This window comes from Lepidochelys kempii, chromosome 21 (genome assembly GCF_965140285.1).
Source record: "Lepidochelys kempii isolate rLepKem1 chromosome 21, rLepKem1.hap1, whole genome shotgun sequence".
In the NCBI taxonomy this organism is placed as follows: domain Eukaryota; kingdom Metazoa; phylum Chordata; order Testudines; family Cheloniidae; genus Lepidochelys; species Lepidochelys kempii.
In genome coordinates this window covers 14,064,862-14,082,350 of record NC_136400.1, presented here as the reverse complement: position 1 = coordinate 14,082,350, position 17,489 = coordinate 14,064,862, and the positions used below count along the sequence as shown (strand labels likewise).

Sequence of the window (17,489 nt, the reverse complement as noted above, 5' to 3'; positions counted from 1 at the left end):
GCGGGGACGCGCAGAGATCAGAGCACGTGCAGTGTTTGGTACAAACCAAAGGCTCGATCCCCCATGTACGTTCCTGCCACACCTTCTGGCTGCATTGGGAGTTCTGGGTGTGGGCGGAACTGCAGGACGAGGCCCAAAGTCAAGAGACCAGCCAGGCTGGTGAGATGGTGGGCTGGAGTGAATAGCTGGAGTGTCAGACCCAGCAGTGAATCAGAGAAAGTGCAGGTGGAATGGTGGGGGACCAGGGGGCAGAGACAGAGAGGTGGGCCAGGCTGAGGGGCACGTGACAGGCAGAGACTGGTGGGACGAGGGGCACAGTGACCAATGTGTCAGAGTGGGCAATCCAATAGGCAAGTGGGCGAGGGGATGGGCAGAGTGCATGAGGGGAGAAGAGGAGGAGCAGAGCAGTGGGGAGGTGGTGAGTAGAGCAGGATGGGAGAGGTATGGCGGGGAGGGGCTGAGCAAGGTGGGGTGTGAGGGGCAGGGCAGAGTGTGAGGCTCAAGGCAGAGTGAGGTTTGAAATGAGGGGCAGGCTGGGGCATATCCAGAGGGGCAGAGTGGGGTGTGAGGGGAGGAGGAGAGTGGGGCATGACCAGAGGGGTGGAGTGGGGCAGGGTGTGAAGGGAGGGGCAGAGCTTGTGAGGCTCCAGGCAGAGCAGGCCTGCAGTTCGGGGCAGAGCAGGGTGTGAGGGGAAGGGAGGAGTGGGGCAGGGCATGAGGGGAGGGGCGGCGTGGGGCAGGCAGTGAGGGGAGGGGCAGTGCATGGGCAGCTCCAGGCAGAGTGGGGCAGGGTGTGAAGGGAGGGGCAGAGCTTGTGAGGCTCCAGGCAGAGCAGGCCTGCAATTCGGGGCAGAGCAGGGTGTGAGGGGAGGGGTAGCGCAAGGCTGTGGTGTGGGGCAGTGCGGGCAGGGCTTGGTGTGTGGGGGGCACCCCAAGGGCCTGCCCCTGTCGGAGCCGGGAACTGAGCTGGCCTTTCTCCTCAGTGCAGGCCGTGCTGTGAGGCCCTGGCCCTGGCCCTGGCCGGGAGCAGTAACTGAAGGCAGCAGATGATGCAGGAATGCAGCGTGGAGCTGCCAGCCCCGGGAGCAGCCTGATCATCAACAGCGCTGGAAAGAGAAGAAATGAGAAGGACTCAAACAAGGCCGTTGTTTGCGAGGTGGCTGAGCCGCTGTCCAACACATGCCAGCTCCCCCGTCCCCCCGCCCCCCAGATACAGCGCAGCCCCGGGCAGCCTAATCCCCACAGGGAGAGCACATGAAATCAGATGGACAAGTTTTGATGTGAGGCAGCAGCTTAGGGCAGGCTCAGGTTTCCTTTAGGTTTTTCTATATTTATCTCTGTGATTTAATGCCAGCGCCAGGGTTTAAATGCCACCAAACAGTTGGTGTTAGGAGACAGAGCAGCCGCACACTCTGAGCAGGCTGCTCCCCGCCAGCCGCTTGCCCATGGAGCTCTTTGAGACCAACCCTTACTTCTTTCCAGACCAGAGGTTTTACGATGGCGAAAACTATTTGAGCTCCCGTTTGCAGGGCTACGAGCAGGGGGCGTACCAGGAGCGGCCGGGCCTGGGGCTGTGTCCTGAGGGCAGGACGGGGCTGGAGGAGAAGGGCTCGCCCCTGCCTGAGCACTGCCCCGGCCAGTGTCTGCCCTGGGCGTGCAAGATCTGCAAGAGGAAAACGGTCTCCATCGACCGGCGCCGTGCCGCCACCCTGCGGGAGAAGCGGAGGTTAAAAAAGGTGAACGAGGCCTTTGAGGCCCTGAAACGGAGCACGTTACTGAACCCCAACCAGCGGCTGCCCAAGGTGGAGATCCTGCGAAGTGCCATCCAGTACATCGAGCGCCTGCAGACCCTGCTCAGCACCCTCAACCAGCAGGAGCGGGAGCAGAGGGACCTGCGTTACCGCAGCAGCGCCTCCCAGCCAGGGGTAAGTGCCCAGCGCCCCGCCCAGGGAGACCGCAGCTTCCAAAGCCGGCCCCCACCCAGGGAGACCGCAGCTTCCACAGCCGGCCCCCACCCAGGGAGACTGCAGCTTGCATAGCCGGCCCCCGCCCAGGGAGACCGCAGCTTCCATAGCCGGCCCCCGCCCATAGAGAGACCGCAGCTTCCACAGCCGGCCTCCGCCCAGGGAGACCGCAGCTTCCATAGCCGGCCTCCGCCCAGGGAGACCGCAGCTTCCACAGCCGGCCCCCGCCCAGGGAGACCGCAGCTTCCACAGCCGGCCCCCACCCAGGGAGACTGCAGCTTCCATAGCCGGCCTCCGCCCAGGGAGACCGCAGCTTCCACAGCCAGCCCCCACCCAGGGAGACCGCAGCTTCCATAGCCGGCCCCCGCCCAGGGAGACCGCAGCTTCCATAGCCGGCCCCCGCCCAGGGAGACTGCAGCTTCCATAGCCGGCCCCCGCCCAGGGAGACCGCAGCTTCCATAGCCGGCCCCCGCCCAGGGAGACCGCAGCTTCCATAGCCGGCCTCCGCCCAGGGAGACCGCAGCTTCCATAGCCGGCCTCCGCCCAGGGAGACCGCAGCTTCCATAGCCGGCCTCCGCCCAGGGAGACCGCAGCTTCCATAGCCGGCCTCCGCCCATAGAGAGACCGCAGCTTCCATAGCCGGCCCCCGCCCATAGAGAGACCGCAGCTTCCATAGCCGGCCCCCGCCCAGGGAGACAGCAGCTTCCATAGCCGGCCCCCGCCCAGGGAGACCGCAGCTTCCATAGCCGGCCCCCGCCCATAGAGAGACCGCAGCTTCCATAGCCGGCCCCCGCCCAGGGAGACTGCAGCTTCCATAGCCGGCCCCCGCCCAGGGAGACCACAGCTTCCATAGCCGGCCCCCAGCCATAGAGAGACCGCAGCTTCCACAGCCGGCCCCCACCCATAGAGAGACCGCAGCTTCCATAGCCGGCCTCCGCCCAGGGAGACTGCAGCTTCCACAGCCGGCCCCCGCCCATAGAGAGAGGGAGCACAGCGACCACCACTTCCCAGCCATGGAGAGTGCATGTACACCCCCTGCCTCCCAGTCCAGGGGAAGGTGGCCTAGAAGGGCTGAGAGTCGAGGCTGGTGACATCTGAAAATGGGCTGACAAAAGTGACCCAGAAAGGGGCACATGGAGACCAGTCAAGAAAGCAGGTGACGATCCCCTGGTCAGTGTGAGCAGCCACAGGGGCACAGGTTGCAAAGCGGTTTTGATCGTCAGCATTAAATGCCTGATATGCCCTATAACCCCTTCCACAATAACCCCCCAGTCTCCTCCTTAGGCCAAGCTCAGGTACAACTCGTGGCTGCTGATAACGCCAACAAGCAAACGAAGAGGGATCTTGAAATTCTCCTCTCTGCGTGGGCAAGCGCCGTCCTTTCTCCTTTCACAAAGGCTTAGAATGTAACAAGACACAGTCCCTGCAAGGTGGCATTGCCCAGGAAAGAGTCAATATTTTGTGCCTAGGATGCGTTCCTGCAGGGGGATGCGTCAGGGCAGATTTGCCAATATGTTCTCGCTGCTCTGCTCTGCTCTGGCAAAACAGCCTTGTGCCTGGATTCAGTGTTGCTAGAACAGCTGCCGTGTAGTGGAGAATCTGGTACATGCTGTATATACTGGATCATAATATTTGGGCAGTAAATGCTCTAGGCAATAAAAAAAAGTTAACTTCCTGAGCTAGTCTCATAGAAAGGCCCCTGAGCCAGGCACGCTAAGAGCAAATGTCTGCACATCCTTACAGCAAATGCGACTGGCACCTGGAACGGTCTTTGCAGCAGATGGCACTTGAGTGGCAAGCCCTCGCGCATATGCAGAGGAGAGGGCAAGAGGGTGTGGGTGTGGCTGGGAACAAGGCCACCTGTTTAGCACATTTGTTTTATTCAGTGTGCCCATCCAAGTGCCACACAAGGGCATTGGGGCCCCACCCAGAGTCTCAGAACCAGAACTGCCAACCATACGTATTCAAAACTCATGAGTCAGGGCTAGAGCTGGGTCCATTTTTTGGTTTCACGTTGAATTTTTTTTTGTACTTTTCAATTCTCCTAAAAAAAAAAAAAATTAAAAATTTGTTTTCAGTTTGACCGAAGACAGTTTTATATTTTAAATGTTTTGGAATTGCCAGTGAGCTGAAAAATCCATTCTTTGCCCAGTTCTGGTCAGTACTCACCACCGCCACAAGACTGTCTTAAAAATTATGAGATTTTTAAAAGATAATACACATTGGGTTCTTTTTATTTGCCCCCTGGTTTCTCAACCACTAGAGTTACACTCCAGTCAAGCTTTTCTCTAAAACCCCTGGGGCTAGAAACTTACTTTAAAACAACAACAAAAAAAGACAGCTGATATAGCCAGTAGTCACTTGACTTCAGGAGCTGGAGATTTAAGAAAAATCTCTGACTATTATAAGACTCCTGAGAAAAATATAAGAGTTGTCGATACCACAAAACTTCCATAACATTTTTGCACATTTTAAGAAATGTGAAAGACTGCAATGCATTCTGGGCTCAATCCTGTGGGGTGCTCAGCACACTGCACATTCCTATTGTGGTCAACAGGAGTTGAAAGTGTTCAGGACCTCACCGGAGGAGCTCTTTGTTTGCAATATCTCGCTGCCCATGCTCTATGGATCACAGTTCCCGAGGCGCAGATCTGGCTGTGAAATATTTTTTTCTTTCTTGTTTCATTACTTTTCATTCATTTTCTTTCACGATAATGATCAGAATTAAGAAAAATCTCCACAAGCAAACAACCAGATGAGGCAAATCTATAGGAACAAAGGTGTGAAAACTAGAAAGTATGCTCAATTGGAATTGATTTATATGGATTTCTCCTGCAGTATGGAAATAAATCAATGCAAACTGCTTACCAAAACAACCCAAACCAGGCAAGTGCTATGTTAAACTGTCAGGGCTAACAACTTTTCTTCAACCCATTTTAGCCTCCTTACCTCTTCTCCTCCTCCCAACTCCTAGGTAGGACTGATCAAAGGTGTTTACTTTAAGTGTATAATGTAAAATCTAACCTTTTTGTGAAACAAATTCATTTCCATTACGTTTTTCTATTTTTGGACAAAAGTCAAAATGAAAAATGCACATTTGTTTTGTTATGAACTGACATTTTAAATTGTGTTCTGGGTTTTTTAGTTTTTTCTCCATATTTTTCATTTCTCTCCCTTTTCCATGGGGATAAAACAAACAAAAACCAAGGAAATGAAAAGCCAAACAAAATGGACATATTCAATAAAACATGAAGAACTGAAGAAGAGCTGTGTGTGGCTCGAAAGCTTGCCTCTTTCACCAGCTGAAGTTGGGCCAATAAAATCCGTTATGTCACCCACCTTTTCTCTCTGAAACAAAACAAACATTGTACATTTCAATTCACTTAGCTGGAAAGTGATTTTAAAAATCCATGGAAAAATTGGAATTTTTTTCCTGGAAAATACTTACCGTTTTTCAACCAGATCACGCTTGTGGGTTAACTTACTGGATAATTGGAACAATGTAAATCACCACAAAAAAACAAAATACAAGAGAAGATGAATTCTGATTCACTAATGCCTTTGATTCTGTTAAACAATAACTTTTTTCCAAATGCAGTCATACCCTGCAAAGATACCTTCACTGCAAAGAATTGGTGCATTTTTATTTCAAGATGATTACACTGATGTGAAAACATTGTGGAGACAAGGCAAAAGTAGCTCCATAGAGCTAGATGAGATCAATCCTATAGCCTTTCTCCCCTTCCTGGGGTTTACCACAACTTGCTTCATCAAAGTGAAAACTACAATGTCCTACGTACACCAGGATTTTACATCAAGATCACTCTCTCAAGTTAGTTATCTTGACAGAAAAACATACCTCTTTTTGCAGTGAAGACAGCATCTCACAACGCAAGGGAGCAGATCAGTCTGTATAAATCCCAGTGATTTTGCGCACTGGTTCCCTGTTTAATGTGTGAGAAGAGACAAGGGGTATATGTCTTCACTAGACTTTTTACCTGGAGTTAAAGAATTGCCAGGTAACTCAAGATACATAACATAACACCGTCCCCACCGCCACATTTGGGCCAGGCTACATTTGATCTTCACCCAGCTGTAGCTCACGAAAGCTCATGCTCAAATAAATTGGTTAGTCTCTAAGGTGCCACAAGTCCTCCTTTTCTTTTAGCGAATACAGACTAACACGGCTGTTACTCTGAACCCTAGGCCAGCGTTTCTCAACCTGGTCAGGTTGGTGACCCGTTCTTTGAAGTGAAATATTTCCGACCCCCTTATGTTTGCAACGCGAGAGTAAATAATGTGGTCAATGCTATGCCTATAGAATGTATTTGTGTGGGACCCTTGAGAGGATGGCAGACAGTACTCGACCTTGAAACATCAGCAGTGAGGGAGCAAGATTTTCTTTGCTTAGAGATTATAATAACATTTTTACTACCCCCCTGGGCCCCTGACTGCCTTTTCTGACTTGCCCCCCACCATCCCAGGGGTCACGATCTACCGGGTGGAGAAGCAACCCTAGGCTAATCCCTGTGATGTTTGTAGACTTGATCAAACATGTATTTGGTCCATACCAGCCTTTACAACTGTGTTAAGTACTACAAGTCAATTAGCACCCAGTTAATTCCAGGTAAAAAACTCTAGTGAAGACCGGCCCAAGAGGGGCTAAGGAGTGGGGATTGCTGTTGCATGACCTCCGACTGCAGTGTAGCCCTACCCAATGGCATCTTCTGTTAACCCCCCGTTCCCCCTCCGATAGCATCTAGGCATGTAGGTGACAGGACTGTTTATATGCAAGGACTGTTTACCAGGAGCAGGTATAATGACTCCAAACTAGAACTCTTATTGGAGCAGTTGTCCCCAATATGGCCCCATTTTGATCTCAGCACGGTTGCTCTGCACTGTGGTTTCAGAGAGGAGCTGAGAAGCCACCTGGCGGGGTGCAGGTGTGACCAGGGAACGGTTGGAGAACAGACGCCGCTGTGTGCTTCCCAGCTCCAGTGAGGGTGGCCAGTCCCTCCCCTCTCCCTTCATTTGCTCTTGCTTCCATTCCAGTTTCTGCTATGTTCAATATCTCACTTCACACTTCTCCCCACCACGGGCCAAGGTGTTTTTCCCTTCTCACATGTCTTCTCAGGAGCTTTCCCCCAACTGCTTTTCTCTCCAGTGTCCCTATTTCTTCTCATACCAATTCATGCTCCTAAAACCTTCTCTTTGCCCCCCCCTCGTCTTTGGTCCATCTGCTGGGGTCTCTGCCTCCTCCCCAGGAGAGAAATTCCCAACCCCAGGCTTGTTAGCAATTGACCCTACACAGATGTGTAGAAAGACTCACCAGAGTTAAAGCCCCTATTGTCCTTCACAGCAGCTGATCCCATTGGGGTTCAGTTTACTGTCCCTTTCTTTCTTGAATCCCAGGAATGGAGATTCTGCCCTGAGCTCCAGGGGACGAAAATATTCCTAAGGATTGAGCTAGACCATCATGGGACCTGTTAAGGTAGAACAATACCCTAATCTGCTCACACACTCTCAGTTCCCATGAGCACAAAACAGCCATTAATGATCTGATCTGCCACTTATAAGATCTGGACACTCTCCTCAAGGTCCAATCCTTGCCCATGGGTCTCACAGAATCCACCTTGGGAGATCATTGTTTTAATTCTTAATTAATATTGAAAACATAGGACTTCTCACTCTGAGCAGGTTGGATACAGTGGTAGTGTGCTTCCACATGGACTGAACGTGATTTTTAAAAGAGGTTTGCTTTTCTCACTGGGATTGAGGGAGAGGAGAGCTAGGGCCATCTGGGCCAACTGAGTGGAGCATTTCAGAGCACACCTGGGAGATGACCCTGGGAGATGACCCAGTGTGAGGGTAGAGCTCTTGGCATGAGTAACCCTAACAGTGATTATCTCCTCCTAATTACAGGTGGCCAGTGAGTGTGGGTCCAACAGCGCCTCGTGCAGCCCAGAGTGGAGCTCCCAGCTGGAATTCAGCAGTAACCCTGGGGGTAAGCAGAACACATACCTCAGACTGGCCTCTTTGTCCCAGTGCTTTTGGGATGAAGGACAAAAAACTGGACAGTTCAGCTCAGAGAACTGGATGTTTATCCAAATTCTCTGAGCTTTGGGGACATTGCTCCCTCCAAAAGGCCTTCCTAATTCCCTTCTCACATAACGTCCTCTCCTCCCTACAGGCCCAGTCTCCCCTTTGCCTTGTCTTTTTGGTAGGCCCAGAGACCATCATCCCCAATCCACTGTTTTCAAGGGGTGTCCAGATGGTCCTTCCAGATATCCAGGAGACAGGTGGCTGTTCAGCTAGTCCTCAGAGCCCCATGGCAGCATCTTCTGAGCCAAGGGCAGTTACTGACCATCCACCCGCAGCGGGACCCAGACTGTCCCTTTAGCCACCGATAGGTTGTGTACCCAACAGCTCATCTCCCCAGAGCCTCCTCAAATTTCAGCAAGCCCTGCCCACCTGGCCAGGGCGTGAGAATGGCCCAGGTGGCAGCATTTCAAGTCCTGGCTGCCACCTCCCAGAACTTGTTGCTACGGCGATTGAGGGAGGGAGTGGGCCTGGTGCTGGACCACCTCCTCCAGAAGCCACAGCAGATAGGATGGGAGGAACTGAGGAGTGTTGTGGTGGTGGGGGATGTTCCCAGGTGGAAGGAGGGCACCCAGGGGTGGTTTTCATAGAAATTTTTCATAGAATATCAGTGTTGGAAGGAACCTCAGGAGGTCATCTAGTCCAACCCCCTGCTCAAAGCAGGACCAATCCCCATTTTTTGCTTTTTCCAGACCCCAGAGGAATTTTTCTCTAGGAAAGGGAAAAGGGTTGCTTGGTTCCTATTTTCTCGTCCTTCAGGCTTTTGTTATTCTGAGAGATGAGACTCCAGATGCTCCTAAACCGATGAGCTCTTTTCTCCCTCTGAGTTCAGGAGAATCCAGGATTTACTTCTGTTCTGAAGGGATATTACCTCTGGAGCTAGCCTGCCCCTTTGCTGCCTTTTCAGCGACTTGAGAATCAGGAGCAGAAGCCTCCGCACATGCCTAGAATAACACTAGCCTTTCTTCTGCACTGCAAAAGGATCCAGACATTGCAAACTCATGTCAGTCTTGATGTCCCCTCGCCCCACTAAGGATATGTCTCCACAGCACAATGCCCCCGCCCCCTCCCCGCCGTGGCAGTGAATCTCAGAGCCAGGTCAACTAGCTCGAGCTGGGCTCTGAGTCCCTCCCCCTTCACTAGGTCTCAAAGCCAGGCTCCAGCCTGAGCCCAAATGGCTACATGGCTATTTTTAGCCCTGCAGCACGAGCCCAAGCCAACGGACCCTGAGACGCCCTGCCACGGGTCTTTTTTTGCTGTGAGTCGTACCCTAAGCCTTGTTCACCATCACTGTGTTGCAGGTTTCCCCTTTTGGACACAGCAGGCTATTTTCACCCCAGTTGTAACACCTCAGCTGATACTCATCCTTTCCGAAGGGAACGCCCTAGACTGAGCTTCTGCATAATGCCGGCCAGCACATTTCTCCCAGATACCCTTGTACTGAGACTGCATTCAGACTAAAGCATTTCAGGCCTCAGGAGGCTAACCTGTGTCCTACAGGCAGCAAACAGGAGAGATGGGGCTACCCCCCACACCTGAGGCCCCAGCCGTGGCACAGAATTGATTAGGTGGGAGATGGCTGGAGGATCCCTGCTCTTTTCTGCCTGGTTCCTGTCTGTCAGGCCATCACGCTGGATGATTCTGGCTGCACTGATTCAGGGTAGACGCAACATAGCTTTAAGACGTAGGCTGTAGGAGACCCACTTGCAGCTGGAAATGGAGAAAGCAGCTGCTCAGCTGGTTTTGGTTCCTCCTTAGTTCCAGCTGCTAACTCACATCATCTCGAAATACATTCAGGACTGGGGCTGACTGGAAAAATGCATGCTTTATTCCAGGGGAAATTTGGACTTTTGGTTTGGGGAAAAAAAAACAACCAAAACAAAAATGCTGAAAACTGAAGAATGTCCAGCTAAAAAACATTTTCTGCTGCAAATCTTCAGTTTGGGGGATTTTTTTGGTTTTCCAACAAAAAATGGTAAATTTCCCACAGAAAGCAGACACTTTCCCCAAACATTTTTCATTTAATAAAAAACCTAATTTACTGTTGGAAAGAAGATTTAAGGGAAAATTTTCAACCAGACATATTCCTTGCTTCCTGAAAGGCCTTCCCCATGTCAGCAAGTGCTGATATTCCCACAGTGTTGAGTGGGAAGAGAGAGGGGGGTGGAGTAATTGCTAACAAGAGAGGAGGTGTCCATGAGACAATAGGAAATTAGGAATTGCCAGACTGATCAGACCAAGGGTCCAGCTACTCCAGTATCTTGTTTCCAACAGTGGCCAGTGCCAGCTGCTTCAGAGGGAGAAACCTGCACTAGCAGTTCTGGGATAACTTGCCCTCATGGACAGCTTCCTCCTGACCCCAGAGTTACAGGTCAGCTTATGCTAACCTTGTTATAAATGTCTCACTCTTTTCTGAATCCTGCCACTCTTTTGGAATCAAAGAATCATAGAATATCAGGGTTGGAAGGGACCTCAGGAGGTCATCTAGTCCAAGCCCCTGTTCAAAGCAGGACCAATCCCCAACTAAATCATCCCACCCAGGGCTTTGTCAAGCCTGACCAAAACTTCTAAGGAAGGAGATTCCACCACCTCCCTAGGGAACCCATTCCAGTGCTTCATCACCCTCCTGGTGAAAAAGTTTTTCCTAATATCCAAACTAAACCTCCCCCACTGCAACTTGAGACCATTGCTCCTTATTCTGTCATCTGCTACCACTGAGAACAGTCTAGATTCATCCTCTTTGGAACCCCCTTTCAGGTAGTTGAAAGCAGCTGTCAAACCCCCCTCATTCTTCTCTTCTGCAGGCTAAACGATCCCAGTTCCCCCAGCCTCTCCTTGTAAGTCATGTGCCCCAGCCCATGAGTCAGTGAGCTCTTGTGGCAGTGAGTTCTACCGGGCACTCATGGAGTGTGAGAAGGATTTCCCTTTAGCAGTTTTGAATCTGCTGCCTTTCAGTTTCATTGAACATCCCCCTGCTCTCATGTAACTTTTTGTGAATAGACGTTATCTCCCTTTACTACATCATCAATTATTTTGTACACTTTACCTCTGAGAGGCGATGAATAAGAGGGGACATGAGGAAACAGTCCTAATCTTTTCAGTGTTTTCCAGTCTCTGATTGTTCTCATGACTCAGCTCTGTTAAGACGTGGTGCACATGACCCAACGAGTGTGTTTTCCCATCTCTGACATTTCATCACTTACCCTAGAAGGGCCCTTACATTTGGGAACAGAAACTGCTTAAGGTGTCCACCACAGCTTGGCATTTCTCTCACCCCTCGTTCAGGGCTGCAGTCAGGGGATCACAGCAGGGAACAATTGTCACCTTTCCTAGCAGGTCAGTGAAGCTGGGCAAGTTTCACTCCCTGTAACACCCACGTATCTGAAGGAATGATGGGAGAGCCACACCCTAAGTGCTGATCTTCCATGGCCTGGCAGAGCTAGAAACACTTTGGTGATCAAGGCAAACACTTTCTGGACAGCGCAACGGCCCTGAACAGATTAGTTCCTTCCCTTTCAGCTGCAGGGATCCTGGTCATTCCTCTTAGGTCTCCCTCAGTCACCTTCATTGGCAGTTTGGTCCCCAAAATCACCTTCATATGGTTTCCTCTCTTGCTCTCTGTAGATCATTTGTTAAATGACGAATCCTCTGAAGACCACAACCTTCACTCCCTGTCCTCGATCGTTGAAAGCATCGCGGTGGAGGATGTGGCTGTCACGTTCCAAGAAGAGAGGGTTCAAAACTGAGGCGGGCAGAAGCCTCTGGGGCTTTTTAGAGTCTTCCCCGGCTGGTAATGAGGTGGTAATTTGGCACCAGAACTCTTCAGACACTGGAAAATGTATTTACCTGTCCAAAGTCATAGACTGTAACTGGTGAAGCCCCTTATCCAATTCCCTAATCATAGCAGAGTGTTTCCACTTGGTCAGCTAAGAGACAAAGGATAAACCGGCTGTTTAAAATGAAGCCTACATTAATACACAAGCTAGTGACCTGATTTTCAGGGGTGCTGAGTCCCCACTTCAATAGGAGTTATGGGTTCTTGGCCTCTCTGAAAAAACTGATCAAAGCATTTTGACATGATTTATTGTAACTGGTACTCAAGGGAGGGGGGCAGAAGCGACACAACTTCCGTGTGAGAAGGAAGGATTCCAGCGTGGGCTTTGTGTTTCGTTCCCTGTTTGTGGAAGTTTGTTTCTTTGGGGGCCAATGTTTGTGTGTGGTTTTTTTTTTTGTTTTTTGTTTTGTTTTTAAAAGATGCTGTTTGACCAACTTCCTTTGCCAGCTGGTGTTTTGCAGGCGCGGGAGCCGTGTAAATGCTGCCGTCGGGGTCTTTTCTACTGAGCGCTGTGTGGAGTTGCCGGGGTGGGGTTTTTTATTGTTATTTTTGCTAACTTATTTGGACTTTTTTTTAAATAAAGGCAGTCTCGTTTGAAATGGCTTCTGGGTCTCTGTGTTGCCTGAGGGTCACTGTCCCTCTCTCAGGCATGGCTCGCTGTGGGAGACTGGCTGCTTCTTGCCAGCCTTGTGGATCTGCTTCCATTAGGAGTCCAGGAAGCAAACACAGAGGAGAGGAGGATGCAAGAGCTCAACCCAATTGAAGTCACTGGGAGTTCCAGTGCTAATTTCAACAGGAGCTGGCTGGGGCACTAATTTAGATCAGTGCTACGCAGGAGAACATTCCCCTTCTAGTCACTCATGTAATTCCCAGCGTTTTCGTACCAGGAGCTCCCTTACAACTGATAGTCACAACAGATCTTAAACATGCTTTTTGTGCTGTGTTTGTACAACCCCTAGCTTGCAATGGGGGTGAGGTCCATGGCTGGGGCTGATAGCTGCTACCTCAGTACAAAAAGTAACAATAAAGTAACACCCCTGTGAACTAGGTAAGGCACCTGTCAGAACTTAGTTCTGGAGACTGTACGCAGAAGTCCCTGGATCTTAGCCCCATGCTCAGAGAATTGGACCACACCTCTCCTTTGATCTGCCTGTCCTCATCCACCTTAGCTCCAAGAATGCCAGGTTCCCTGTGGTGGAAGGGGGATGAATGCCCCTTCTACCTGCAGAGGAACAGGAGAGAATGTCCTGCCTCCCTAGCCGTGCAAGCCCCCCTGTCCCTTTAAATGGGGATCTCCCACTCCGCAGCACCTTGTGCTAGACACTGGCCGGCGCAGGAAGCTCCAGATGCATCATGTGCTCCAATTAAAAGATTCATAGATTTTTAAGGTCAGAACAGATCTTTGTGATCCTCTGGTCTGACCCCCTGCATAACACAGGCCAGGGCATTTCACCCGGCGATTCCTGCTTGGAGACCAATAGTTAGTGTCTGAGCAAGAGCAAAGCATTTGCACAGTAGGAAAGCCACCAGAAGTTGTTCCAACAGTTAATTACCCTCACTGCTAAAAAGTTGCACCTTATTTCTATCCTGAATTTATCTAGCTTCAACTTCCAACCACAGAGCCGTGGCATAAACAAGCTTTGTCTGCTATTTTAAAGAGTTGTCTAGTATCAGAAATCTTCTCCCCCCATAGGTACTTTTGGAACATGATCAAATCACCTCTTAACAGTCTCTCGGATAAACGCGTTCCTGGCTAGGAATCGGTCTTGTCGCGCTCTTCTGAACCCTCTCATTCTTTCCCTTGGGGCTCAACAGCATGAGAACCTGACAACTTGGAAATGAAGCGTTAAGATGCTACTTCGCACACAACACAACCTCAGCTTTGCCCCCGGAGGGACACCACAGGAACTTCGGGCCTTTCCCTAACAAAAATGTCCTTTTTCTTGGTTTCTCTACAATACCAAATCAAGACTCCTGCTCATCCAGTCCTTCACTGTGGCCTCTGAGCTGCATGAATAGGAGGAGTAATTGCTGCTGGTTGACATGTCACACTGTGCTGCCTTTCTGGTTCGTTTCCAGTTGTACAATCACAAGTAAAGAAGCTAACAATGCATTGGGGGTGTTCCTACAATTAGGTTCCTGCAGGTCAGTCAAATATTGTTCACTCCCAAAGAGGCTATACAGAAAGGTGTTGGCACCCTAAAGGGGGCACAGTTGAGGATGAATTGTGTGTGAAGCTGTACTGACCACAGCCCTGTGAAATTTCCAAGTTTATGGGTTGTTTGTTCTTGCCACCCTAATATTCTTTGCAGGGATTTGTGGGTAGGCTTAACTCCGCATTTCTCGGTTTGCTAACGTTTGAGTCTGGTGCTTTGAAGTGCCAAGTCCCATGGGGGAGCAGAGAGCCCCGTTATGCAGCAAAGACCAATCATTTTGGGGAGTAGATTCCCAAGAGTGGCATCAGCATGGCAGAGATTCAAGAACAGGCGTTGGTGGGAAGGCATCCTGCAAAATCATAGAATATCAGGGTTGGAAGGGACCTCAGGAGGTCACCTAGTCCAACCTCCTGCTCAAAGCAGGACCAACCCCAACTAAATCATCCCAGCCAGGGCTTTGTCAAGCCTGACCTTAAAAACCTCTAAGGCTGGAGATTCCACCACCTCCCTAGGGAATCCATTCCAGTGCTTCACCACCCTCCTAGTGAAAAAGTTTTTCCTAATATCCAACCTAGACTTTCCCCACTGCAACTTGAGGCCATTGCTCCTTCCCTGGCGTAGTAGGGGCAAGGGAGCTCTTCATGTGCATGCACGGCAGATTTTCTCGGCCGGACCTGCCCAAGAGCCCAGCCGGGATGTTTTCATTCCAGGACACGCTCATCAGCCTCCCGTTGGCAGAAGACAGCTACTGATGGCGGTAGAGCCATCACCTTTATCTAGGTTTCAGAGGGGCAGCCGTGTTAGTCTGTATCCGCAAAAAGAACAGGAGGACTTGTGGCACCTGATTGATGAACCCATTTATTTGAGCATCAGCTTTCGTGGGCTACAGCCCACTTCATCTAGTGGCTCTTCTCAGTGACCCCCAGTGAAGTTAAGGCTGAGCTGTGGTGGTCTTCCAATGGGCATGGATACAGAGGAGAATAAAGCACAAGCCACGTGTTGCTTTAAAATCCTGTTTATTGGAACACACACACATCCTTCCCCACCCCTTTTCAGGGCTTGGAATCCATGCAGTACCAATAATATGACAAAGAAACAGGGTATTGATATAAAGGGGCCACTTACTCTTCAAATTAAAAAAATATTTAATACTGTATTAGGCAAGTAATACACCAAAAGACATTGCAACTGTACAGTCTCTCTGATATTGCACTTCCAAACACACATGATGAGTATAGGTCATTCCAGCCATCTATAAATACCACACTAGAAACAGGGGCCACACAAGGCAAAAGTGGCATGAGGAGACAAAGAGATCCTACCCTACAGGGAAGAAATGGAAAGAGTCAAGAGTCTCCTGCACCAGTTGCTACCTAACCTCAGAGGGGCGGGTGGTGGGAGCTCCCGCTGCACCCACGGCTGGGGCAGGTGTGGTCATTTCCTGGGTGACCAAGCGGGAAAGGGAGGGGTGGGGAGATCATCTGCTGTTTGAACGTCTAATGTGTCCTGTGCACTTCTAGAGCCTATGTGGCTGGAGAGGGAGGCGTGGGGGCAGCTCCCGGCCTCCCCCTCACTGCCCATTGCAGATCGGTTTGGTGCCTCGAATCCTCAGAGTGCTCTCAGCATCAGCTCAGTTCACACACACACAGATACTGCTCAGTGTACACACGGCACGCGAAAATACTGCGTAACCCGGCCTAGTCACTAAGCTCACCTCTCCGTGAGGGGCAGCCCCCGCCCTGCACCAGCACAGACCCCTCTCACCCCGCCCCCGAGGGCAGCCCCCTCTCTGCAGCAGCCCATAAGCCCTGTGGCTTGGTGCTGAAGCCTGGTGTCTTCCCCAGCCCGTGGGCTGTCCTGGCAGAAGCTCCTAGCCGTGAGGCCTGGCACCACGGCTCGTGTATTATAGAGAAGGGGGATTCCCTCTTGTTCTCTTGGCAGAGGGCTCCTTGGCTCCCTGGTGCCCGCGGTGAGGAGACGCCAGCGCGGCTGCCCTCAGCTATATCGGCAAAACGAAACAGACACAGAAACAAAGTGGACAAATCTTGCAGGCCGGCCTCAAGGCGTCTCCGCCCCGCACATGGGGCCGGACCTTTCGGACGGAAACACAGCGCGGCCAGCTGACCACGCCTGCAGCAGAGAGGTGCCCCGTGCCGCTCTCAGAGGAGCCTGTATCCGTGAGGCAGGTGAGGAGGGAGGATGGCTGCAAAGCCACAGAGGTTACCGGGACCTAGGGGGACCCAAGAGGAGACTGGGAGGGGGTGGGGTTGTGTACAAGCGGGAGGCGGCGAGCGTCCTTTTCGGTCCACGTGGCCTGTAGCGTCTGGTCTTTGGAGCAGAGGCGCAGACGTGGTCTGGGATTCCGGCCTAGTCCCGGAAGGCAGCCAGCAGGTAGCCATACAGGAAGTGGGAATGTGCTGCAAGACAAAGTGCGAGAAGCCCTGTTAGCATGAGGGGACGTGACACTGAGCTGCAGCAGCTTCCACTTGCCTTCCTCCAGGGGCTCGAGCAGCTGGGGCTTGCCGTGGAGCAGGGCAGGGGGTTAGCAACCCCCCTGGCTTATCTATCTCAGGGACTTCCATAGCCCCCATTGCCATAGGGTCTAAGCGTTCCTTGCAATCTTTACAAGGGTAGTACAATCTTTACCCTCACATTCTTCTGGGAGGTAGGGCCGGGCTTTTGCTCCATTGCACAGACGGGGACTGAGGCCCAGAGAGGCTAGGTAACTTGCCCAAGGTCACACAGGGAATCTGTGGCAGAGCCAGGAATTGAACCTGGGTCTCTGGCTAACACCCTCACCACTAGGCTGCACTTTTTCCATTCCAGTGGGGCCCTCCCAAATCAGGAGGTGGAGGCAGCTCCAGGACAGAGACCAGGCCGGCTGTTTGCGCAACACCAGAAGGTTGGGCTTGTTAGGGACAGTCCCCTGGGGGCAGGGACCAGATCTGCCTAGGTCTCTGGACAGCCCCTAGCACAGAAGGACCCTGGTCTGTAGGTACCACTGCAGTACAGATAGTAACAACTAATAACAACCAGCTGGGAGGGCAATGGGAGCATCCTCTCAGGGGGCGCAGTGTTTCCATCAGCCAGAGCTGCCCCTGCTGTACAATGCATTGATCAGCACCTGGAGCAGGAGCAGGGAGAGTCCGATGTTCTCACAGGGTGTGATGCAGGCAAATGCAAGACCCCTGTGATCCATTCCCTTCGTGACTGGCAGCACATCTCCATGAGCCCCAAGAGGAGAGCTCTGGGCCTGCCCTTGCCCCCTGCTCAGCCCCTCCCCAGTCACCAGCTCTCAGTGAAGATCACCTGGACCAATCCAGCAAGCAAGTGAGCAGAGGGGAGCAGCGACCTGGGAGTTAATGGGAATGGGGTGCACTCTAGACATGCAGGTTTGAGTAATTGCCTCAGGGGCAGACAGGTCCCCGAGGCCAA

The 17,489-nt window shown here is 51.6% G+C and overlaps 2 protein-coding genes across 10 annotated transcripts in view; one reads left to right on the top strand and one right to left on the bottom strand.

Annotated features, from left to right (window-relative positions):
• The first annotated feature begins 1,367 nt into the window (after positions 1–1,367).
• Positions 1,368–11,809, top strand: MYOG (myogenin). Its single transcript, XM_073320080.1, is given in 3 exon segments — positions 1,368–1,925; positions 7,887–7,968; positions 11,688–11,809. Coding segments are annotated over 3 exon segments (762 nt in total).
• A 3,244-nt stretch (positions 11,810–15,053) lies between these two features.
• Positions 15,054–17,489, bottom strand: part of PPFIA4 (PPFI scaffold protein A4) — a 166,069-nt gene continuing 163,633 nt past the window's right edge. For all 9 annotated transcript variants that reach the window (XM_073320166.2, XM_073320174.2, XM_073320175.2 and 6 more), the window contains one exon: positions 15,054–16,471. The gene's annotated coding sequence lies outside the window, so the exon portion shown is untranslated. The remainder of the gene's footprint in view (positions 16,472–17,489) is intronic.